Source organism: Paralichthys olivaceus, chromosome 23 (genome assembly GCF_024713975.1).
Source record: "Paralichthys olivaceus isolate ysfri-2021 chromosome 23, ASM2471397v2, whole genome shotgun sequence".
Taxonomy (NCBI): Eukaryota; Metazoa; Chordata; class Actinopteri; order Pleuronectiformes; family Paralichthyidae; genus Paralichthys; species Paralichthys olivaceus.
The window spans coordinates 8067177-8092394 of NC_091115.1; the positions used below are offsets into that span (position 1 = coordinate 8067177).

A 25218-nucleotide genomic window follows, 5' to 3' on the forward strand; every position below is an offset into this window, starting at 1 on the left:
TTTATGCTGGCACCTGAACCTGACATTTCCAGTTAGGAACACATCTTGTTGTAAATACTTTTCTAAGCCTTCAGTGTTTGTACATGCCACTTCATAAGCATATTTGTGCTGAGAGGTGCTAAATCCACCCATTCAATCCCAGCTGACTATATTCTAAAAGTAACCTGTAAATGCATGTGAGTACAGCTTATCTGCCAGCTACCAAACCACAAGACAAGTGTTTATATGTGCAATAAAATCTCCACTTCAAATCGAGTAGTATTAGTGAGAGTGTGTGTCGAGTCCACGCGTTCGAGGCGGCGGTGGAGGGAGTGCGAACTGTTGGTCAAAGAATGTGAAGTTCAAAAGCAGGAAGGAGAGAAATGTTTTTATTCTACCGCTGCGTCAAGCACAGTAGTCTGCCAGTAGTAGTAGTAGTATAAACACACGCACGCACAATCTCTATCACATCTACAACTGTGTGAGCTGCATGCAGCCTTTGCATTTACTCTATCGATTCAGTGTCATATAATACTCAGCATTTTCAGTGATGTGTTGATTTGCCGTTCGCATGTGTATGTGCGTGTCTGCACTTTTGCATCGGAAGGCAAGAGTCATTTTTAGAAACAGGAAGAAAGTATTTTGCTTGCCGTCGTCTACAATTACAATCATGACTCCTCCCTCCATCTTCCACAGCTGAACCTCACCATTCTTCACATACGTACCTCACTGTGCACTTGCTTTTTACGGCTATCTATAATCATGCAAAGAAAACACGCTTGAAGTCAGAGAGACGGAGAGGAGGGACAAAGAGAGAGAGGGAGAGTGGAGACTTTGCTTGCTAGTTCGTTTAATATGTAGCAGTTACACAAGTAAATGGGTTGACAGTGTAAATAAAAGGCTACATACTTCAACTTAAGTAATGAGATGGTGATGGAGGCAGTGAAAGAAAGGAATAATGGAGAGATCAAGATAGAGGAGAGAGGCTGTATGTAAAGAGCAAACACTGGAGGGTGAAAAGGAAAAAAATACTATTCTCTGTCCTGATTTCTCTGTTAAAATAAAAACTGAGACGAGTTTACTTCTCATTCACACTCAGACACCGGCCTGTCTTGCACACTATTTTCACAGCTCAAACAGAGACATGAAATTGGCTTTGATTCCTAAAATATAAACATCCAAATAAGTCTGTACAGGCTTGTGGTTTAGAGAGAAACAGAAATTCCTTCTGTATCTATAAACAGTTTCCAGTTTGATTTACCTTAAAGTATTGATAATTAGAAAGGTGCTAGGAGAACACATTGTTCTGCCAAAGCTTACGGCCTATCTTGCCATTTTAAAAAACAACGTGAAAACAAATTCCTGGATCCACCCGTTCACATGGATCTGCTCCACAAATTTAAAGGGATCATGCCGCACCCCAAAGTGTCATGGAAATTGGTTCAGTAATTTTTATGTAATCTTGCTGACTGACAAACACAAACAGAGAAAAACATAATCCTTAGTGGAAAAAGACGTATATCAATGTCACAATACAGAACCAGGATTGTATCCAGATGCCTAAATGTCTTATTCAAGCAAATTAAGTTGTTTACTCTATAAAAAACACTCACAGAGCCCAAGGTAACATCTTCAAATTGCTGGGTGACCAGTTAAAAACTCATAGATCATTATCATTTGCAATAATACAAGTATATTAAAAACTAGTAAAGCTCAAACCTAGTTGTAACTGTCCCCTTCAATTCAATCGGGCTGCACCAAGTTGCACACACTCCTAGAAATCACTTCTCTAAATATGCCTCGAATCCATGAATTAAACTCTCGGAAAATCGTGAAAATGTCAATAAATGCCCTAATGTTAGAGAAAGTGATAAAAAAAAATCCAGGATCCTCACCAGCATTACTTGGGTTCTTCTCTGATCCCAAACTTTAGAGTTTAACTATCCTAAATAGCATTTCTACAATTTATTGTTGTTAAATTTATGACATCTGGTCACTGAAGTTCACAAAGAAATGGTTTGTTGTCCAACAGTTCTCGAGCAACGACTGCTAAATCCCCCTGCTCTGAGCAAATGACAGATAAATTGCACAACTACAAAACAATGGTAAGCACGACCAGACATTCATCCAGACAGACAAACCTCAGAGAGCGTCACTCCATCATTAGTGGAGTCAGACCACAGACAGAAGCGTCTTTCTGGTTTTACCTCAAATCCTGCCTCTATTCATAGACAGTGATAAGAGAGACGGGCAGGTCCTCCCTGTTCAAAGCCTCAAAATCCCTCCATCAATCCTCAGTGAGGCCAACTGTGATTCACACACATTATCAGACACAGACACACATTATTGCCTAATACGACTACACACACACACACACACACACACACACATACACACACATACATACACACATACAAACACACACAATTAGCTGTAAACTGCTGGGTTATTATTTATACTGGAAAACATAACAAGACGTCAGAGGCAGGGAGTTGTTTTCCAACACAAAACCACAAATTTGCAGTTTTCCCAAAATACACTGAGGTTTGCAAGAGGGTATTTAGGGAATGTAGCCCAGACAAAAGACACACACACACACACACACACACTGTACTTATAGTTTCTTCAAATGAAGCACAATTCATAGACATTTCTTCATTTCATTTGTAACTCCAGTAGCGGCACACAAAAAAGAAAACATACCCATTATGAAGCTCGCAAAGAATTTAACACACACACACACACACACACACACACACACACACACACACACACACACACACACACGATCTGCAGCTTGAATGTTTGCCAAGTCCGTCTGACCAGTGAGCTGACCCATTTACAAGTAAGACAGCATGTATTATGTAGGCCAGTTTATATGAGGATCCCTTTTGTGATCGTGATCGTATGTGGGTGTGTGTGTGTGAAAGAGAGCAAGTGGGTGTGGTGTGTGCGTGGTGAGTGTACATGCTTGTGTGTCTTCTTTGTGGATGCAGGAAATATGTGAGCGTAACTAGCCATGTGTCTGCTGCAGCTACTGTATGAATGTTAATGTGGATGAAGGTCAGTGGCTGAACAAGTTTTAGTTGTGTATAATGTGTGTGTGTGTGTGTGTGTGTGTGTGTAAAGCCTTTGTGAGTGTGATAGTAAGAAAAGAAAGGGAGAGAAAAGAAAGATATTTAAAAGGAAACCACACTGTTTAACCAACGAAGCTTTGTTTTTAGCAAAATTCTCAATTATTTCTAAATAATGTGAACACCCTGTTGATAAAAGGGTTGGTTCTTCTTGTTTAATTCATTAATTAATATGTAGCCGGAAATAGGAACAGGAGTCAGAGGTCTGCTGCATCTATACATTACCACAGATCCATCTTAGCGCCTTAAAACATTATGATTAATTATTAAAAGCCAAACTTTATAGGTCTGACAAAGGATTGGGGAGGATTCAGAGTAAGAAGAAGATGATTCGCTGTATTCTTGTTTGATACAATATACATGATACAGAACAGATGACTTTGTGTCCCGAGCATCAACTTACATGACCACTCACGGTTTAATGGCACTTTAATTCAAAAGTATTTTCCAAACAAAGAGGCTTGATTTCCTCCATTATTGCTTAAAGGGCATGAACGAGAAGGAGAAACACATGCAAGTCAGTCAGGACAGCACATGTTGTGAGATGTAACTGAATACTTTCCCTCATTCCTTCATCCACTGCAGCAACAGCAGAGTTTTATCTACTGGATTTTTCACATTTTATCTTAATGGAGAGGAGGATTCATCTAGTGTCCAGATGTAGGCTGTGCAATTGTTCACTATCTGCTATGAGCCTCAACAGATGGGTGACCCTCAGTGCTGCTCAAAAAGCCACAAATAAAACAAACAGACACAACTAAACAGATAATACAACATTCCCTTGTAGACAAAATAAATCTTGCTCATTCATGCACAAACCAAGCTGTTAAATTAGGGCTGCAACAGCAGAGAGTGGCTGTCAGACAAGTTTAAATGAAAAATGAGCATGAAGCAATACTGCACTGTTGACTACAAAGTTGGTTTTGGATGGAGCAATAATAAAAACCTCTTAATCTGCATGAAAAGAAGAAGAGATATCAGAGTGGAAAAGTATCTATATCTGTATTGTTTTAATACAAATTGACGACAGTTTAACATCTCTCTGGGATGTCAAATGAAAACAGGAGGAGACCGTCTTTATGAGTCTGGTAACTCGTGGTGTGTAACACAAGCTGTCCCCCCTCTCTCTGGGTGCTCTATATTTCATGATGGGTGCAGGTTACATCTCTGAGCCGGGCCGAGGGGGCACGTGTGTGTGTGTGTATGTGCATGCCTTCAGGAAATATGACGCTGTGCAATCAGCGATGAAGGGTCGAAGGTGTCAGGGGGATTCTGAGAGTGCGTGTGTGTGTAATTTGGGGTGGTGGGGCGTGCAGATCATGTTTTCCATCGTGTATTCCCTCCCAATCTCAAGTGACACCAACAAACCTATACTTGACCTAAACAAGGCTGCATCGTATAGCAACACACAAACACACATGCACTCAGTGCAGTTCATTAGTTAATTAGCTATTCAAGGACTCATGCATGTGGCTAAGAAACTGAACATAATGTACAAAACACTTCTGCACTTGTCACCTATGACTGTGACAAACAGATGAAGGGGAGATAAGAGGAGAAGCAGAGGAGTGGAAGATGAAAACAATATGGTCTATGTTGCTGAGGTTCACTTTATATCACAGCTCAATCACACAGCCACAAAATGTAAAATACTATTCCAAATACTATATTTTCTTTAATATGTCTTACATTCTGGGGTTGTCAAAGTTGAATATTCAGTCAAAATATACAAATCAAAACAGAATTCAATATGTTTTTGTTTCGGTTATATAAAGTAGTAACATGGGCAAAATATGGGTGGGTACTGAAACCGCTGATGAACTGAAACAAACATAAGGCTGCAGATTAGCAAGGTCACACACATACACAAACGCATGCACACACACACACACTATGTGAAAAGTTGCAGGAGAAATGTAGTTATTGTCTACATTTTCCTATCTTTGTGTCTATCTCTCCAATACATGATGAACACAGCGCACATGAACTGCTGTCATCTGTGCAGGGTATGTGTGTGTGTGTGTGTGTGTGTGTGTGTGTGTGTGTGTGTGTGTGTGTGTGTGTGTAGCTGACACCCTTGCAGGAATAGAACAAGGAGTTGTGTTGTGTGGTGCACAGACTCACCTCTGGTTGGGCCGTGTAGCAGACTGATGTTTCGTCCTCACAGCCAAATTAGGGCAGGAGCTGGACGTTTGTGGGAAAGAGAGAGAGAAAGAGAGATAATCACATTTGAGATTCAAAGCATCAACAGCAGTGTGTGTCTGTGTGTGTGTGTGTGTGTGTGTGTGTGTGTGTGTGTGTGTGTGTGTGTGTGTGTGTGTGTGTGTGTGTGTCAGATTAACTGACTGGTATTTCTGGTGCTGACTAATAAGCAAATTTAATAGTTTAGTCGTCCTCCTGCACACTGGGTAACTGAAAGTGAAATGTAAAGGTTTCTCCAAACATTCAGTCATACATTCACCACTTGCCTCTGAGACACAGAATGAATTCTCAGGAACCATAATGAATAACATCAGGTAGAAAAGGATTCAAATCGTTAACCTTTTCTGTGGAGCTCTTGGGCAGAGGTCAGAAAACCAAACATCATCTTCCTCTTTTAGAATTTCCCCCAACGTGACGTATTGATCATCGTCACCTCTGCTTTAGAATAAACTTCTTTAATATGGCATTCTAACAAAGATGGTCATCTGTTACTTAATGTGACACTGAACGTCTCCAGAGCACTTTAATGTGTTACACTTGGAAGTTATTGAGTATTATCATTGTAGTTAAGGGATTAGTGTTGCAGCACATGGCTCATGTGAAGGGAACAGTACTGGTTAAATACTACAAAGTTAAAGGCTGAACAGTACAACCATAAGTGTCCACACAGTAAAAGTCTTGTGAAAAAGAAAAGAGCCAAGCTGTTCATCAAACCATGACCACAAATACAACACAACAAGTCCAGATGGTTTGTGGAAGACGTTCTTTGTTTTCACTAAATCCAACAATCCCTTCGACCGAAGCTACAGTAACAGAGACGTTTCCCTCAGAGGGGATTAAAATGTCAAATAAGCATCTTGTTGGTTTTTCACTGCGCCTCAAAAAATATGCACCAAGCAGAGAACAAAAGTTCAGAAAGTGCAGGGGAGCTATGAATTTGAAAATAAAATCATAGATATCAATCAAGAAAACAATAATTTGATGTGTTGAAACTCAATTTGAGGGGGAAAATATTGATGATAAGCTTTGATCAGCAAAATATGAAATATTCCCTGTTTTCCCATGGTGCACCTGAGATTTAGATTATTTTAATGGATTCAACCTTTCCTCAGGACTGCAGGAGCGCACACACTGAGTTAAAGGGCCATCAGAATCATTAAGCTGCTGGCTTTGTTGTGTCTGCTGAGGAGGGACAAATTACACTATAATCATTGTGACCTCAACATGAGCAGAGAGTTAATGAGCCACTGGATCTAAAAACAGGTTCTCTGACTACCACTTGGGAATGTATCTCTAGAGGATTAACTTTTGGAGCTGATCGGTCAGAGGTCAACAGTCAAGGTCAACAAAAAACATGATCTGAAGAACACATTTTCCAAGAGATTTCCGTAAATAATAGAGCAAGAGAGAATCTAAATGTAATCTTATGTTGATCAGAAAGGTATTCCTGCTCATGAAGAAGTTACAGTGAAGTCAGACACAACCTAAATCTTAGGGTCATGACGATGTCATTACAAAGCCGCATTATTACAATATAAACATGCTTAACACATTATTTAAACCTGCACTTCTCCTACTGAATAAAATGATTGTTTCAGCTATTAGCAGAGCTATGTTGGTATAGGCTTCAACAGAACATTTTGATTTATTCGATTCTGGTTCTAGATCCAAAATGCTCCTGATGTCAAAACTAAATCTTGACTCAATGCCTTCGACCTTTTATCGTTGACAAAACCCAGTACTCTACCGCAACACGGCTGAGTTTGTGAACGCGGCAGTTCTCCAGCGACTGAGAGGCCACTTTATCTTTCTCCCTGTGACCTTTCTGCTCACGATCAATACTGTAATGGCTGTATTTCGTTGAATTATATCTCTGCCCTGCAAGCTGTACTGCTGCTGTAGAATAAAATGATATGGCAGTCGAGTGTGTGTGATGTAACAACGTTGCAGCCAATGATGTAACAAGCTCTGCAGGCAGATTGAAGCTGCAGAACACAAAGAGCATCCTCTAAGAGCTCCTCGAAGAGACAGACAGAGGAGAGGGATAGAGAGAGAGAGAGAGAATGGGTGAGAGAGATAGACAACGCAGATGTAAAGGACTCTTGCTTGTCAAACAATAGTCTGGGTCTATGGATGTGCACACACCCGCATGTGCACACACACAGTCCAACACTATAACTCGCTTTGTGCAAATACATTTATACACTGCAGTAACTGACCTCCAGCTCCTGAACGCTGCAGAACTGACACACAACTGCACTGACAGACAAGTGATTTTACCCTAACCAAGAACCAGTCAATCAACGTCTCAAAAATCACACACACGTCAGGCAGCCTCAATATCAATGTGTGTGTGTGTGTGTGTGTGTGTGTGTGTGTGTGTGTGTGTGTGTGCAAACAGCAATGGGGATTTTGATCTCTCATCTTACGACAGTTAACAAACACATTTTACTGAGTGCTCTCTTGAAACCACAGTTTCCTGCTGTTTGATACTGAAGAACTACATTATGAGTGCCTTGCTCAAAGGCCCCATGTACCATCTATAACTGATTTAAAACCATCTAGAATCACACTAATTAATCTTTTCGATCGATTAAAATCAAGAGTCAAGCTTGTCACCCTCTGTTTAAAACTGAATGTAAACTACTACGGGGACTGCAGGTGGGCTACCTGTGTAACTGTACAGGAGTCACAAGCGATATGGATTCATAGGGGACTGTGCCAGTGCAGCCAGTTGAGTTAATTTAGGGGTGAAATTGATGATTGCAGTGGGAAAACTGGATGAGCGATGACAGTGTTAGTCAGACAGTGGAAGAGACAGACTGGCTGGATGTCAAATCATGTTGGATAATCGCACAGCCGGCTGAACTGCGAGGCTGACCGCCTGCTGAAGACTGCGACAGTTTCCCCAGCAGTGACACAGGATAGGTAGAGGAGGGAGACGATTACAGAGCAGAATACAATAGAGAATAAGGACGTAGATCAACGGCAGCGATTGAGACTAGAGGACCAAATTATTGTTTTGAGTATAATGATAAATTGATTATTCATTTGATGTACATTTAATCTGGTCATCAATTTATCCTTTACATTAAATCTTTGCTGGTTTTTTTAGTCTTGAATGATACTAAACTTCTGATTTCAGAGTAACATCTGCACAAATGAAGAAATTTAAGGTCATAATTTAGCATTGACATTTTTCCGAACATTTTACAGATCAGATGGAATTTACGGGCTGACAGATTAATTGATGCACAAAGTGATTTATAGACCAAGGTGATAAAACAGCTAGAGACGAGTAACATCCACCTCCTATCTATGCAGTGTTTATGATCATTTATAAAGTAACCACAAAGAAATCCATCAAGCATCAAGGCCTAAACTAAAGTGAAATACATGGCATTTTCTCTGAGAGGCGATACACGTGCTGGTTTTCCCTGAAGATTGTCTCACGTTAGGAAAACTATATAAATTCTTAATGATTTCAAGTGCTGTGGCCCATTAAAGTGGGACAATGGAGATTAGGGCTGGAAAATAACACCATCAATAACTATCACAATATAATTTTCACAACAACAATGTGAAAAGGGTTCAGTATTAATTGATGTATTTCTAATGCGTTGTGCAATTCTGGATAATTATTGATCTACCACAGATTAGTTTAATATTTTGCTTCTGTTTATCATCCTCTGCCCATAAAGACAAATGAATATCCAAACATCGCCCTTTGGAGACAGTGGTGGACACTTGGAGACTGTATGTTTTCTGTCTGATCTAATGTTTGACAGAGTATAAAGAAGTCTAGTTTAGTGTAAGAGGCTAACGTGTGCAGGTTTGCAGCACACGGGTGAAATACTCTGCAGCTAATTGAACCACACGCTGTGTTTTCACTCCCAAAAAAGGACACGACCTGAGCCGCGCTGCTAATCACCCACAGGGCAGCTAATTCTGAAGCTACCCTACATGTAGCTGTGTGCACACACACACACACACACACACACACACACACACACACACAGTTTTACTGCACACACACAACCCTCCTCCTGCTGCTAGCTGATGTGATGCTACACAGTTAGCTGGATGCTACCGGCAGCCACAAAGAGCCCACACAGCTGTCTGTCCCTCCAGATCACTGCAGTCCAAACACTGAACTCTTACCTCTTCTACGGCGGCTGCTCTGGCTCCTTCTCCTCCCTCTCTCACACGCACAGACCCAGAGGTGTCGTTGTGTCCGGACGTGCTCTGACCCGCTGCTCCCTGCGGGTCGTGTCTCTGAGCAGATGCTGAGACTCTGATCATCGATGTTTGGAGCTTTAGCTTTTTCCTCCTCGCTGCAAAAACATTACTCCAGCTCACTACCGTAAACCACGCGGCAAACGCGACGGCACATTTTAAGCTAGCGAACGCCGCTCACGGCTAACAGAGAGAACGGAGGAGAACACCGGGCTCAGTTTACCTCGAGTTAAACTTGATTTTGTTCGACATGACACGAAAACACTGTGGTTTTATTTCACAGCTCGACGAGACGGACTCGATCGCAGCCACGGCGCTGATTGGAAAGAGCTTCACTCACCTCTAGTGGACGATTAGATTCACTGCAGCCGACGTGCGTGTTGTATTCCAAGCTTTACGGTAAGGACCCTCCACAGATGGCGAACGTGACATTGACGTTAAACGGGAGCCAATCGGCTTCTAGGAGGGGCGGGGCCCGCAGCAGCAGCCCCGGATAACGGAGCAGGAAGCTCCGCCTGTTTGTTTCCCGTTACCGGAGAATGTCCACGGATCATTATGTGACATCTTAACGGAAACGGTGCGTGAGTATGAGGGTGAGGCAGCGACGACGGGACCTCGTTCCTCTTTAATCCAAGAATACGCTGACATGAGTGAAGTGAAACCGGTTAGCTTAATGCTACCGGGCCATGAACGCTAAAGATGGCTGTTGTTGTGAGGCCGGCTAACTAAAGAAGAACACAATCAATACATTCAGAATCAAACCCAGCTGCAGCTAGCATTAGATTTAGATATTTTTGAACAATATTCGGTTTTAAATTGACATTAGCAGCTATTCAAGCGTCACTGTCTGTTCTCATGAAGGTGTTTCTTGCTTTAATTGATTCCATATATAAAACATACAATTGAATGTGAGCCTTTTCTATGGATGTCCAGTTTGTGATCGTCTTTGTCCTCTGGTGTGTGTCCGCAGTCAGTGACATGTCTCTGGCTCAGAGGGTTTTACTGACCTGGGTGTTCACCCTGGTCTTCCTCATCATGCTCGTGCTCAAACTGGATGGGAAGGTAAGAAGTTGTTTTAATTCTCCTATCAGACACCAGTTTGATGAAAACCATCATAAATCGGTCCCTGAAACAGGCCTGATTTGTTTCCATGATCAATGAAAATGTTGAAAGACACCCTGTCTCGCATTGTAAAAGACAGTAACAGTAAAAGACAGTGGGGAAAATAAATGTCTGGATCTATCCCCTGATCCAGGTCTGCAACAAAATCTCATGGGTGCTACCCTGACTCATACTGCATCCTGCCACCAAGTATTATGGTAATCCCTCCAGCAGCTTTGGCATAATCCTAATAAACAAACACAATTATTTGTTTTAAATCAAGTGATCTGATTTACAGCCACACCAAAATTAGATCGGTCCTCTCTTGGGTCATGCCCCACCCCATCACAGAAGTTCATGGAAATTGAATCAGTAGTTTTTGCGTAATCCTGCTAACTAACAAACAAACACCAGTGAAGATAGAAGCTCCTTGGTGGAGAAAATTATCAATTCAAATTGAAAGAATTTGTGGATAAAAGCATTTACTATGTGACATCTTCACCTATTCCTCCCCCAGGTGCAGTGGAACTGGTTCCTCATCTTCCTCCCTGTCTGGGTCTTCGATGGCATCCTCATCCTCATGCTTGCCATCAAGATGGCAGGCCGCTGCAAGCCTGGGTACGATCCCCGCAACGGCTCCCCGGACCTGCGGCTGCGCGCCTGGTACCTGACGGCCATGCTGCTCAAGCTGGGATTCTGCCTGACACTGTGCGCCAAGCTGGAGAAGCTGGCCGACGTGAAGCTGACGTTTGTGTGCATTCCGCTTTGGACCATGTTACTGGGAGCGCTGGTGGAGCTGGGGCTGAATATCTTTCCTGAGAGGAGAGAAGCCTGAGGAGAGACGGGGGGGGTAATTACACCTACACAAGACTTGTGCACAAAATGTGTTTATATGACCATTACTTTGTGAAACAGGAGACTTTCGCCTTGGCCCGATTGTCTTCACAGAGGACTGAGACTCGAGAAGGAATCAAATCATCACCAGATACATTGGATCTTATGAAAAATAGGCTGTAAAAATAGAAATCATTTGTGCTCAGATCATCGTGAAGTGTTCAGTGAAGGTTCGAGCAGAGCTGGCACTCTGCTGCCTGTGACTGCATGTGAATCACACTACATTCATTTAAATAAAAACAGATAGACTGACTCTCAGTACAGAGCAATACTTCTGCCAAGGCCCAGATTTTGCACCGAATCTGTCGTGTTCATTTGGACGTAGTTCCTAAACTATTAAAGCGATACATAAACTGTTATTTAAACTTGTTACCGTATAGCGGCTGAAACAAGTCCTACCCTCCCTTGAAACCACAAATCTGCTAGATGTGGGTTTTTTACACACACATAAATATCAGTCCAATGATTTTTTTCATCAAGATCCATGAATTATTATCTGAGAAATTGGTGTTTAAATAAGTGATTACAAATTCCTGGAGTAGCCCTTAAATTGAATGGGTTGTTTCTTGGATCATGTCCCATCCTTCCATGTTTGGTGGAAATTAAACACAAAAAAATGCCAATGCAAAGAATCAACTGCATTTGTATAAAACTACTGTGAAGCTGACACTGGGGGGAACAAACGTACTTTTTCTTACGCTAGTGTTTTTTTTACTGTACATAAACTAGCTCTGCTGCTCATGCTGGGGGTGGGGGGGTGGGGGGAGTGGACAAACAGTATTTGGTGAATTTTGACTTAATTTTCCTTTTCTTTATTTACATTTACTCTTGGTACCAGATTGTTGAGTATTAATTTTGATACATGTGCTTCAGATATTGTTTGGCTGTATTTACACACACGCACTTTGTGTTTTTCATTCCAGAGCTGTGGAGGGTAGTTGGCCAAATATTATTTTACAAGTCATAGATTAACTTTTAATGTGTTGATTTGGCTTTTTATCTACAGGCTACCCTCTCTGTCTTGTACAATTTTAATTTTGTACCGTTTCAATCATTATGTGTATCAAGAAAATCAGTAAGATGTTCCGAGATAGATTTTCTGTTTTTTACTACACCGCTCATCAGAATATCTTCTACAGGAGTTTGAAAATGTGTTGAGTTGATCATTGATTCAGTGTCACGGTACAGCCGACACCGTGCATGACTGAGAAGTGTTTTTTTTGTGCCATGTGATTGTTCCAGGAGTATTTCAAAAACATTCTTCACATTGTTTTGCACTAAGTTGACCAGAAAATAAATGTATGTTTTGATGTGGCATGCACGTCTTTATAGTAAATGATTTATATGAAACTATGGGGTTTGTCATCGTGGTATTGTAACAATCATTTTGGTAGCATGGTTCCTCTTTCATTCCCACTCGTCATCCTGGTGAGCGTATACAATCTCTTTCGAGAAGTGCGTAGCTGACTGTGTAAGTTCAAGGGTGGACTGGTTCCAGTCCAGCATTACTCTTGAACTCGCTGGACCTATTTATTATTATTTTAAGGTAAAAAAAAGCTGCACATTGACCATGAGTGCCGTTACTCCATTATTAGAACTATTCCAATTGTTATTCAAACCTCGAGCAGAGGGTGTATTCTGAAGGACGACTGCTGTGTGTGTGTGTGTGTGCGCGCCACGTTCCTGTGAAGGTTTTTCCCTCCCAAAAACGCTCTGTGTCCCTGCTCTGACTTCCTGCCTCGATCCCATTCCCACCCTTATAAAGGTCAGCTGTGTGTGTGCGTGCGCGCGTGTAGGAATGATTCGAGGGGGAAAAGGCTGTTTTGAGTCGTATCTGACGTGACACACACCAGCCCTCTGTTACGGGGCTGCTGCGTTGTGTTGTGTGTGTGCTGTCTGCTCGGATCTCGCCTGGTAAAAGTGCTGAGTTCATTGCTGCAGACTGCAGTGAGTGGGCGTCTTGCATAACAGCAACACAATAGAGAGAGAAATCACAGGCAGGTAAACATCAGAGGTGTAGTCTCTCAGAATGAAATACAACTGGAGGAAATGGCCTTTTGTTGCCCTTTAAAGTCAAGACAGGTGTTTGTGTTCTTTAACCGAGCACTCAGAAGATTTAAGTGTTCTGAGCTCCTGCCGGTGTAGAGTGGAGAATGTCAAGTACGTCTGATATCAACATGACATAAATCTTATGTGTTAAAGCTGCTATCATCTATAGTCTCAGACTGTATATAAAGATAGACGATGCATCCTCACTTCCTCCCACTATCTGGAAATGAAGCCAAAATATCCCTGATACAAACAGCTGCCATCTTGCATCTATGACATCATTCGAGTCAGAAAAATTAGCACTTCCACAAACATCAGTGTGATAAGAAATATCTTTAAGAAAAATGCATTTAACATGTATTTTGACTTTTTAGTTTGATCCATCTGCTAACATGGAGGAGGCCGGGTTTATGGCCTAAACTGCAGCCAGCGACCAGAAGGTGATAAAGACACTTTGGCTTCACTTTTAACAATCCAGTATTGGTAACTTCCATGTTTTCCTTTTAACCCATAATGACTTAATATGAATTGGAAATGCTGGGATTTAAAAAATACATGAACATAATTCTTTTGAAACATGCATGTTTTTAAACCACAAGAGCAATAAATCATCAATTCTTTCCCAAAAAATGTTCATACATTGAACCTTTTATTAGCTAGGCTCATATTTAAAGTAGAAACCACACTACAAGTTGTTTTCCTCTTTACAAAAACCTCTTATGTACACTACAGTGCTGACAGTTGAAAATCACAGAAACAAAATAGAAAACAAAACAAAACAGAAAACTTTGAGATAAATAAATTCTGTGAAAACAACACGAGCCCCTGGAGAACTTTTCTTTTTTCAACCTTAATTTTTGTCACATTTGTACAGAAAAATATATGTTCCTGTCATGTTTTTTTGTAACATCTGAAACCTAAGAGCATAAAAAGAGCTGCAGAGCCTCGCAACTGGCATCAAGTGCTTAGTAATCACCTCGCTCCACCAAGGAACCACACGGCGAGGAGTTCTGTGTCTGAAATGGCGTTCTCAGAGGAAAACTGACCAAGAGAGCTCAAGCTCCGAGGGTTGTGGTGAGTTTAATCATGAAAAACACAACCCTGCTCTCAGGATATCATTCCGCTGAGATGACCCAGTTTAGACCACAGATATCTGGAGAGAGTTCAGTGGCTTTTGACACCAATTTAAGGCTTGATTCTCATTTTCCAGTGAAAACGTGAAACTTTTGACTCATAAAAAAAAACTCATGAAAGGACAGAACTCCTCCTCTACGCGGCTCTGGACCATTTAGTAGTTCACAGTTAAGGACAGGCACTGGGGAAATGCTACGGGCTACATTAGCAAGTGGGCTGTACTCCAATATTGATCAAATCAAGCCATCAATAACACAACAAAACAACAAAAATCAATTTCCGCTCACTGAGACGGAACAATGTGATTAAAAAAGAGAGAATCAGATACTTGGAGAAACATATACTCTACATAGCTGCAGCTGAAACAGAATTTCAATAATTTATTGTACTTTTAAAACACAGGAGATCACTTCAGTCCCTGGTCGATAAATAAAATATGTTTTTACAGACAAGATGCTCCACACGGCACAGAAACTGGACTTCAGGTAAATAGATAAATAGTGCGTTCAGAGTGAAGTATCCACAGTGTACCATCTGTTTTCAAAGTGTCTCAGAGCATGTCTCCATAAAGGTTTAAAAAAAATATTCACGGAGGCCTGAACGGATTCAAATTATGAAGTTGGAAGAACCTGAAATTGCCCTGTTGATAATCTGTGTTTTATAATAATATCAACTGTATTTAAACAGGTTTACAAAGTGCTGTAATAAGTCTTAACATAGTGAATCTGTGGCAAGCTCTCCATGTAGCTGCATAGGTCGAAATTAGATATTAAGTGACTCATATTTTGGGTTTTTTTTCCTAAGGAGACCAAAGTATTCATGGATGTGTCCTGAATTGTTTTTCCTGAGACGTGGCTGTGTAACAGCTCCGGCTGGATCGAATTCTTCCCTGGCCGACCAGCGAGCGCTCAGTTTCCAAAATTAAGTCCAACAGATGCTGAAAATCCCAGCAGAACTGGAGCTCAGCCGCTGGTGTTGACAATAAGATAATCTCTAAATACTTTAAATGTGTCTTTCTGTTGAGTAATTAACTTTAGTCAGCGCTACTGGATGTATGCTGTGATGAAGTATCAGGGCCACGTAAAGGGAAAATAAAGTCTGAGATTTCAGGAATAAAGTTGCAATATAATCTATAGAAATAAAGTCGTAATATTACAAGAATAAAAACATAATATATGAGGACGAATTAGGCATATTACGAGGATAAAGTCGTAAGATTATGAAAATAAAGTTGTAATATTATGACTTTTTTCTTAAGTTTTTTTCTTCAATTTGGCCAAATACTTTACTGTAGTTTACTATACTGACTTTTGTTTTAAGGAAGTAAAACTGTAATAACCATCTTCTTGGGCAATAACATACTGCAAGTGATCCTAAATACTTTAATAACATTGATTCTCTCCTCATGGAGGTCGGCTCAATGAACATGGTGTTTTTTAAATTCAGATAAAAATACTGACAATAACTGGGGATTTCACTTTTAAATTCAGCAGATTATTGCAGAGCATTATTGCTCAAAATACAGTATCAGGGAAAAGTACTGCAACATACTGTACTGATTAAGATGCATCGATACAATATAAGAGAAGAAATGTAGTGATATCACACCAATACGTCTGTGTATCGTATAATATCAGTTTGACTCATTGTTATTCCAGAAACAGTCTTGGGCACAATAAAATAAAAGACACAAAACGGAAGCATTAGCTGCAAATTTCACAAAAAGTTCATCTCTGCGACCTTTTTATATAAATATCCGACAAAATTTACCTATTTTCTTTCAACCTCTGACAGAACCAGACAGCAGTTTGGTAGACGTGAACCTGGAAAATCTCTTCAACATTCGATTTTGGTGCAACCAGACTTCACTAAAGGCCAAAACCACCGGTACATGCAACAACTGCTCAATATTTTTCGAACCAGAGCACAACCAGACTAACTCAGTCAAGAGGTGTGGGGTAAATAAAGTCCAGCTCTGCTTTATAAACCACGATAATGCGTCTGTACTGATACTCTCCACTGTCCCGTTACTTCCTTTTAAACAGTTTTACAACAACACAACCAAAATAAAACCTTATACATGTACAGTCATTTAAAAACAGCGTCATTATGTACAAAAACAACTATAAAATCTGTCTCCACTCCTCTTCATGCTTTGGAGGAGGGGAGAGGATGGAGGGGGAGGGCTGAGGGGGGAGAGGAGGTGGAAGAGGGGGAGGAGGAGGAGGCAGAGACTGCGAGGAGGGGGGAGGAGGAGGGGGAGGAGGAGGAGGAGGCGGATGGGAGAAGGACATTGAGAGAGGAACCTGCCCTGGTGCTGAGGTCTGGTACTGCGGCTGCAGCGGGTAAGTGCTCGGTGGGAAAGAGTGATGGGGGAGGAAGGGGTGAGGGGCGAAGTGCGGGTGCTGGGGAGGAGGGAAGAAGGATTTGGCAAACTGGTGATGGTGGGGGAGGTGAGGAGGGAGAGACTGGGTGCTGGTGAGGGGAGTGTTCGGCTGTGACGGCGGAGCCATCAGAGGCGGATGGTAGTACGGCTGAGCCTGGGTGGTGAGGTTCGGCTGGTGCGGCGGATGCAAATGAAGCTGGCTCATGTGAAGCGAGTGCAGCGTCGGTTTCTGACTCAGGAACGGGTTGAGCGCTTGTGGCTGCATCGGGAGGGAGGGGTTGGAGAGCGGGTTTGGCGGGAGGATCTGCGGTCTGTGAGGATGGTGGGAGTGTGGAAGGAGAGGGGAGAAGGAGGGTGGGAGAATTTGAGGGATGTGAGGAGGCGGGAGGTGCTGGGATGCGTATTGCTGCATGTAAACCCCTTGCCTCCCTGGGTCCTGTGGCGCACGACTCTGCGGATCTACTGGCATCCTCGAGTCAGAGTCCAAACTATGGGTCCATTTCTCCGGGAGCGTTTGAATCCGTGTGTCCACCGGTGTCTGATCTCGTGCATTGGCTATGGTGTGTGTCCTTGTGTTGCATTGGGGTGTGTATGTCTGTACATTCGCAGCAGGTGCTCGGACCTCTGACTGTGTTTGCGTCCGTGTGTTTGAATGAACGTCTGGCTTTGGACGATGTGAGTCTCTCTTCGTTGGTTGGCCTGACTGAGAGGAGGGAGGCTGCTGGGAAGACGAAGTGGAAGGAAGGAGCGAGGAAAGGCGAGAATCCACTGTCGGCTTTGGACTCGTCAGTGAAGATGTGGGTGCAGAGGAGGACAGAACAGGAACAAAAGGAGAACTAGAAGGGGATGACGTGGGAGAAGCAAAAGAGGAGCGCAGTGGATCAGCGGATCCTGCTGGTGGCGCAGGGGAGGAGGAAAGCTTCGACAAAGATGGAGAAGAAGATGTAGGGCAGGAGGAAGAGGGCGCTGCACTGGAAGACGTCGTTCCGCTGTCTAAGTGATGGTGATGATGGTGGTTGTGGTGATGATGATGATGATGATGGTGGGGCTTTGATGATGCTTTGGGATGAAGAGAGGTGGGGGGTGACACAGGAAGAGGCGATGGTAATTTATTTTTGCAGAGAGGAGGAGCTGAGGGTTCAGTCTTCACCTCCTGTGAAGGTGAAGACTGAACCCTCGGTTGTTTGTGTTTTCCTCTTTCTTTTACCCTCTCTGTCTCCTCCTCTTTAACTCTAGCACCGCCCACGTTTGAGTCCGCTGAGCGAGCGGGCTGAGGCAACACAGGTGGAGGATGAGGAAGATGCTGTTCCTCCTTTTTGACAACTGGCAACGTCCTGTTTTCTGCCACATCCATCTCCTCCTCCTTCTCTTCTTTAATCCTCTCCTTTACTTTCTCACCCTTCTTTTCTCTCCTCACCTCCTCTTTTTGCCCTAGCTCCACCATTTCTGCCCCCCCCTTCTTTAATTCAACTTGCTTCTCCTCCTCCTCCTCTTCCTCCACCTCCTCTTCTTCTTCTCCATGATGGTACTGCCTTAAGCGGACGTGCCACGCCAAGCTGCAGACGGCTGACACGGTCTTGAACTGGTGGACCACGTTGCGGGGGATGAAGTAGATGTCATCGTGGCACAGGCGGATGCGGGCGTAGCGGATGCCCTCGCGGCGCAGCTGGTTTAGTTTGGCATCATCAACCCACTGCACACACTGTGAAGACAGAGGAGGAGACGAGGGATGAGATGGAGGAAATCAACTCTGACTTCTATCTTAAAAAACTAATCACTGTCAAAACAAATTTTGAAAAAGAATTTAAAGTTTTCTCTGTTCAGGAAAGTAAATATATATATAAATCAAAAAGCTCTATTATTTACACGAAATGAAATGCACTTAATCACATTTAATATAATGTAAAATCTGACATTGATGTTACCTTGTATCACTGAAATTTTACTTTAAGTTTATTATGATTAATTATTCATATATTCATATATTTAAACAGCAGCTTTGATAATCAAACACTGTTTAGATCCCAAACCTTTAAACAAAATTGTTGTTCATTGATGCTGTATCCTGTATCTTATCCACTATCTGGAATCACCAACAAAGGTCTGCATGGAAAATGATTCTAAGTTGAATCATAAATAATAAATAAACTACCCCACATCTTTCCTTTGCTGCAGACAAGTCCTCTAACAAACTATCGTTGTGGTTCATTTTTGTTCCACCAGGTGTCAGCGTCTACCATCAGTGTGTGTTAACATTCCACCTCACACAGTGTTAGAAATGAGGTGAAACACTGGGGACGAGTCTAATCTGGGATGTTAAATGTTAAAGGAATGACTGTACTGGGCTGAATTTAATTTGTGAGGAGTGTTTATCACCATGTCTACGCTGTGTGTGTGTGTGTGCGTGTGTGTGTGTATGTGTGTGTGTGTAATGTAACACCTGAGACAGCGGGGGTTCATGTAGGTCCAACTGCAGCCTCTGAACTGCGTGAGGGAAATCACCAGCATGGAAACATACCACGTCTTTGGTTACACAAGGAGGCTCTGAGCTGAAAACAAGAGAGTGTGACAACAGTCGGTGTGCTCGCCACAGTGCGCAAATAACAAACAAGCAGCCGTCTATGTGTGTGCCCAGCAGTCTGACAGTGTGACCGTGCCTACCCCTCTCCGGAGCACACAGCCTTAAGCACGCCAACGGCCGCTGTGGTCTGACGTTCGAAGCCCTGACCGATGTGATCGGCGTGGGCCCGAGTCCGATCTTCAAACAGCATCTCTCTGGGCTCGCTGGTCCTGGGCAGTGATTGCAGCAGGTTCTTCACCTCATTGGTGGAGCTACGAGAAGAAGAAGAAACAGAGTGAAAAGTAGAAAACAAACACACTCTCTGCCCACACAGCTCTCTGAAGACGTCTCTCCTGCTGTCTAAAAGAAGAACACGACTAAAGGTGAGTGGGCCGCTCACACTCCTGCTTTTGTTTATTTCTTTGTTTCCTGTCTGCTGTGCAAAATAAAAGCGGTTGGATCGCTGGTGATGTTATCTTGTTTGACTTGACTCAATTTCATCCACAGCACGAACAGAGGAGCAGAGAGGATGATGGGAGAAATGTGATGCAGAGCAGGAAAACATGAATCAGTCTGGACAATATGAAATGAAATATCACATTAGTTATCAAAAGAAATCACATATAAGAGGATTATGTTGTTCTCACTTTCCCAGAGTCAGAAACTAGTAACTGCCTTAGGACAGATCTTCTACCTGTATTTGTTGTAGTATGAAAATATGTCACGCAGCAATATTATCCTATCTTGGCTCAATTGTCTGTGGGGTCAATTAGCACAATCTTCCAGGAATTGAGTCCCCTAACCCCCTGGCCCACACCCCGCGTGTGTGTGTTCAACGTGTGACGGATGTGTCACTGATCTGCTGCATCTTGTGTGTATCTGTTGTTCAAAGAGCCGTACTGTTGTGTGCCTGCAGCAGAGGTGTGGCCGCTCTGATCTGTTAACATGGTGCCGAAATGAAAAGCAAGTCGTTCTGTGATGCACACGTGTTGCCCGGGCGTAAGCAAGGAAACTAAAGGAGATGAAGGGAACGCCTTTTTCTAAGGGGAGGCCCACAGTCTCAGATTGGAAATACCCTGGTTTGTTTCAGGGCTAAAAATAATTTGTTGATCAACTGAAATTTCTGTTAAGATTTCTACAAAGTATACATTTCCATATTTTCTTGGTTCCATGTGAATTTTTGTAAATTTAGAAGTTAAGTATTTTACATGGTGTTTTGAACTGTTGCTTTGGCAAAAATAAATTACAATCTGAGAAAATGTGATAGAAATGTATTCTGACATTTTAAAATCTGAATTTGACATTAAATAACTATCAAAAAGCCGAGAGTATATTTTAAAAGACATTTATTGTCTGAAGATATCATTAAACCACCACTGAGCTAGTTCCTCACCTTAGGCACAAAATCCTCATCCTCCAATTATTCCTTAATGTATTTACTTTTTCCACATTGGCTGGTGGCAAAAATGACTTTTCTAGCATGATCAATAGAGTATTAATTAAAATCAAAACACTAGTAGCAAGAAAATGTGAATGGATATTTAAAATCAGTAATAGCTGCATGGAAAACCATGACTTTGTGAGGATACATTTGAAATAATGGAAATTAAAATGGAGTAAACAGGCATTAATGCTTTTGGCTTCATGCGTACAGACTGACAATGAAAGTACTGCAGTCAGCTCACTACTGGATCAGTGACTCACACTGGAGCTGCAGTCAGATTCAAACAAGAGTAGAAACACACACACGCATGCGCACGCACACACACGGTCTGCGAGAGATTTCTACAAGAGAGTTACACACAGACAGATAGACACACACACAGACAGATAGACACACACACAGACAGATAGACACACACACACACAGACAGACAGACAGACAGACAGACAGACAGACAGACAGACAGAACAGCGAGACTACCCGTGCTGAACACTGAATTGTGCATTCATTCATTCACAGATAAGAGGAGAGGCAGGAGCCGACAGAAGAGGAAGAAAGAAGCGGAGGGAAACAGTAGCGTGGAGGGGAGATTAGAAGACACACATATACACGCACACACTCACACACACACACAGCTTAGTGTGTCTGAGCTGACTGCAGGATGACAGTAATGGATGTAAAACCCCCCAAAAAAAGCTGGTAAGTTAAACAGTGAAAAGAAGAGGCTGTTGAAGGAGGAGTGCTGAACACGCACATCTACAGAGATATTCAAAGTCTTCCATTTACTCCAACTCTCTAGCTACGACATCTCATTGTTCTGGAACCATATTGTGTCAGTGTGATGGAAACTGTCTGACCAAGACCAAATCGCTCTGCATTCATGGTGAAATAAAGTGGGATGGAGAGGAAAAGCGGAGGACAAGAGGAAGAGAGGAGTGGGGCGAGGGGGCAGTAAAAGGAAGGTGTAAACGACGGAGCGGAGTGTAGAACATGAAGAAAATATGGATTATATTTATTTTCCACTGTTTGTTTGTCATGTTGTCAGAGCAGTGGATATTTGCAGTGACACGTGCATCATGATTGAATCGATAAAGATGAGGGGAAAGAGAAACTGAGTTTAAATTTATCTACAGTCAAAATTGCCGCCTCATATTTTATGTCAGTCTAGTCTGAATCAGCTGATCAACCTGTTCCCTTAACTTCCTCACTGAGCAGACTGACTTCAACATCTTGCCAACAGCCATCAGCCTCTGATTGCAATTTGTTTCCAAACAGGAAGAGCATGTTCAGTATCAGGCCTCTGTCCTGTTCGCAGGCCAAGGCGGCTGTTAGTACTATACAATTATCGTCAGTCTCCGGAAGCACTGGCGCTCTCTGACTAAAAAGTTAAAATATTTTTGGTTTATTTTCATCGTCCGGCCACTGTAATCAAAGCTGAATTCTCAGACTGCGAGTCTCAGCGCCGACAGAAACTTAGCGGCTCAACCTTTTTCCCTGGAACCACAGGAAAACTAAATCAGCGTCCTGCTTTCAACACAGTCAAACTGCAAATAACATCATGTCCTTCACTACTTCTTTCTCTACGCTAAGTTTTTTTCTCTTTCTCTCTTTATACAAAGACATAAACAATCACCACCATGACATGTTCAATATAAGTGCTCTGTGCTTCTGGTCCTTTGGAGAGTAACAGCACAGTGCTTCGAAAATAAATCAACTTAAAAGGAGGAAAGAGGTCACAGGGAGGAAACAGAAGACGGATCGTAAGAGAAATATGGAGAGGCAGACAGGGCAGATATTGAGAGGTGGCGTGAGGACAAGGATGGAGAGGGGAGGAAGAAGAGGGAGGAGTGGAGGGGGAAAAGGAAAGAGTTAGGAGGAGAAGGGAAGTGCGATACTGAGGAGAGATGCTGGAGACAAAAGGAGGAAAGTCTGGGAAAAGTACACCTCAGTTTGTAGAAATCATTTAGGAATGGTTTATGATAAAGTGATGGATTAAACAGGAAACAAAAGAAAGTATGGAACAGCTAAAACACCCTCCTCCTTTCTCCTCCACCTTTCTATCCATCTCCATAAAAACAGATTGCTGAGCCTGTTACACAAGTGTGTCTGACAGTTATTCACACTGACACACACACACACACACACTTGAACAGTCGTACCCTTCAAATGCCGTCTAGACTCACTGCACCAAACATAGCACAACATGTGTTACACACTGTTTGTATTCACAGCCTGAATTCAGGTGCAGTCCCTGATTAAAACAAAGAATATTTTGTTTTAATTACCTCCTCAGAAAAGTCCGACGGAGCAAAGCTTTCTTTGGTGAACGAAAAAAGGGCAATGACAAATTATGAAATATTATCATAATGATAGATCCATCCATCCATTATCTATACCGTTAATCCTTTGAGGGTTGCAGAGGGCCTGGAGCCAATCACAGCTGACATTGCCTGAGAGGCGGGTACAACCTGGACAGATCACCAGCGTATCACAGCAAACAACCATTCACACCTACGGTCAATAAGTCTCCAATCAATCAGATCCAATCTGCTTGTCTTTGAACATGCAAACTCAATACAGAAGTCTCCCGGCTGAACCAGGAATCAATCTGGGACAGTGCTAACCACTACACCACCGTGCCACCCCATCATAATTCATTAATTCATTAATTTACTTCCAGTACCTGTTATAAAGTAGAAGCACTGTTGCCTTTCTGTTGACTGAATCCATTCATTTGTTTTAACAACGTTTTGTTTGTTATCGCAGGACCGGAAGAAAATGTAGTGTCCTGGGGCCCTGTTTTAAAAACGCATTTGTTTCATACATAGACTAAAGATATATATATGTATATGCAATATTTGGAAAATATGTAATGGAAGTGATTATTTGATGCTGAATATTAATAAAAAATACATTAGAAAAGCTCTCAACTGTTGCAGCACGTTAAACAACTGTAGAAAAATAACAGTTAAATAAATAGTCTCAACTTCCTTAAGCCCAGTCCAAAACATATTCAGTTCAGATTATAGCAAAAAAACGAATTAATACAAAAATCACAACCAGCGATAACACGTCCAATCAACAGAGACAAGAGAGAAATACATGAAGCCTGGGAGAGATGTGTGTGGTGTGTGTTGTCCTGCGCTTGGCTGGCTGCCATGTGAAGTAGCGTCTGATGCCGACTCCATTAACATAGCGATGATCTCATCTCAGTGGAGAGCCACATAACGCTCACATCACAAACAACGCACAGCGTTTCTCTCATGCTCTCACTCAGAAGGCATGTGTGTTAGTGTGTGTGTGTGTGTTAGTATGTGTGCGTGGTGCAGGCATTGTGTGTGTGCAACAATGACACTGTGACAGAGACAAACTGAGAGGGTGTAATTGCCTCATCCGGAGCTGCTGGGCTACAACAAAGCTTCGCGCGGCTGCTGCTTCAAAATGTGCGAGTGCGTTTTGTAACTGTTTTTCATTATCAGTCCTCGTGGGCTGTGTAGAGAGCACGCTGGCTCACTGAGGAAAACGCGCACACGCACACACACACACACACACACACACACACACACACACACACACACACACACACACACACACACACACACACACACTGAGACCTGCAGTGCAAACAACATTGATAGTGACGAAAATCCCAGCAAATACTGTCCCTGTCTCAAGGCAGAGTTTAAGAGGGATTCAAAATATAGGCCGGCTTTACTCAAGTGTGTTTATTCAATGTGCAGTAAACTGTAGTGTACTCACCGCTTTCTTTTAAAAGGGGACTTTGGTATATCAGCCAAAGGTATCATCTGTTCGCCGGGTCTGACCCACATTATGGGGCCGTCGTCGCTCTCTTTGGGACTCATCAGCCGCAGACTGGACAATGTTCCCCATGGAAGGGTCCTCTACAGCCACACGGACGAGATAGAAGAGAGGGGAACATGAGACACAGGAAATATAATCAAAGCAGCCTGTTGGTACATCGTTCACTTTTTCACTTGTTAAAAACCAGTTTATACCAGTAACATTTTATCTATTCCACAGATTATTCCCAAAAAATAAATCTCAAGAGCAGAAACAGCCCCCTGGCAGCTCGTCACTG

At 42.4% G+C, this 25218-nt stretch overlaps 3 protein-coding genes across 8 annotated transcripts in view; 1 reads left to right on the top strand and 2 right to left on the bottom strand.

The window, feature by feature from the left end:
- LOC109632843 (protein PHTF2) overlaps positions 1-9798 on the bottom strand; it is a 35690-nt gene extending 25892 nt beyond the window's left edge. For 2 of the 5 annotated variants that reach the window (XM_020092332.2, XM_020092330.2), the window contains exons 1-2: positions 9477-9618; positions 5238-5297 (exon numbers count right to left, since the gene is read on the bottom strand). The gene's annotated coding sequence lies outside the window, so the exon portion shown is untranslated. Of the gene's footprint in view, positions 1-1874; positions 1896-5237; positions 5298-9476 lie in introns of those variants that run through there. The other 3 variants (XM_020092331.2, XM_069520299.1, XM_069520298.1) reach the window with 3 other exon arrangements.
- A 133-nt stretch (positions 9799-9931) lies between these two features.
- Positions 9932-12899, top strand: LOC109632844 (transmembrane protein 60-like). Of its 2 annotated transcripts, none has more exons than XM_020092334.2 (3): positions 9932-10144; positions 10522-10613; positions 11170-12899. In XM_020092334.2, exons 2-3 carry the CDS (start codon positions 10530-10532, stop codon positions 11485-11487), a joined length of 402 nt encoding a protein of 133 aa, XP_019947893.1. In that variant the 5' UTR covers positions 9932-10144; positions 10522-10529; the 3' UTR covers positions 11488-12899. The 2 variants fall into 2 exon arrangements, with proteins under 2 accessions (XP_019947893.1, XP_019947892.1); XM_020092333.2 differs by having other exon boundaries at positions 9932-10128.
- Positions 12900-14210: 1311 nt separating this feature from the next.
- Positions 14211-25218, bottom strand: part of LOC109632912 (lysine-specific demethylase RSBN1L-like) — a 32729-nt gene continuing 21721 nt past the window's right edge. The window contains exons 6-9 of the mRNA XM_020092459.2: positions 24879-25021; positions 19777-19947; positions 19556-19664; positions 14211-18817 (exon numbers count right to left, since the gene is read on the bottom strand). Of these exons, the coding sequence (XP_019948018.2) occupies positions 16853-18817; positions 19556-19664; positions 19777-19947; positions 24879-25021 (2388 nt within the window). The 3' untranslated portion in view covers positions 14211-16852. The remainder of the gene's footprint in view (positions 18818-19555; positions 19665-19776; positions 19948-24878; positions 25022-25218) is intronic.

Excerpts from the sequence above, each read along its gene's own strand:
- LOC109632844 (XM_020092334.2), top strand. The coding sequence starts at position 10,530 with ATGTCTCTGGCTCAGAGGGTTTTACTGACCTGGGTGTTCACCCTGGTC. Across the intron at positions 10,614-11,169 it reads TGCTCAAACTGGATGGGAAG|GTGCAGTGGAACTGGTTCCT; the intron begins GTAAGAAGTTGT and ends TTCCTCCCCCAG.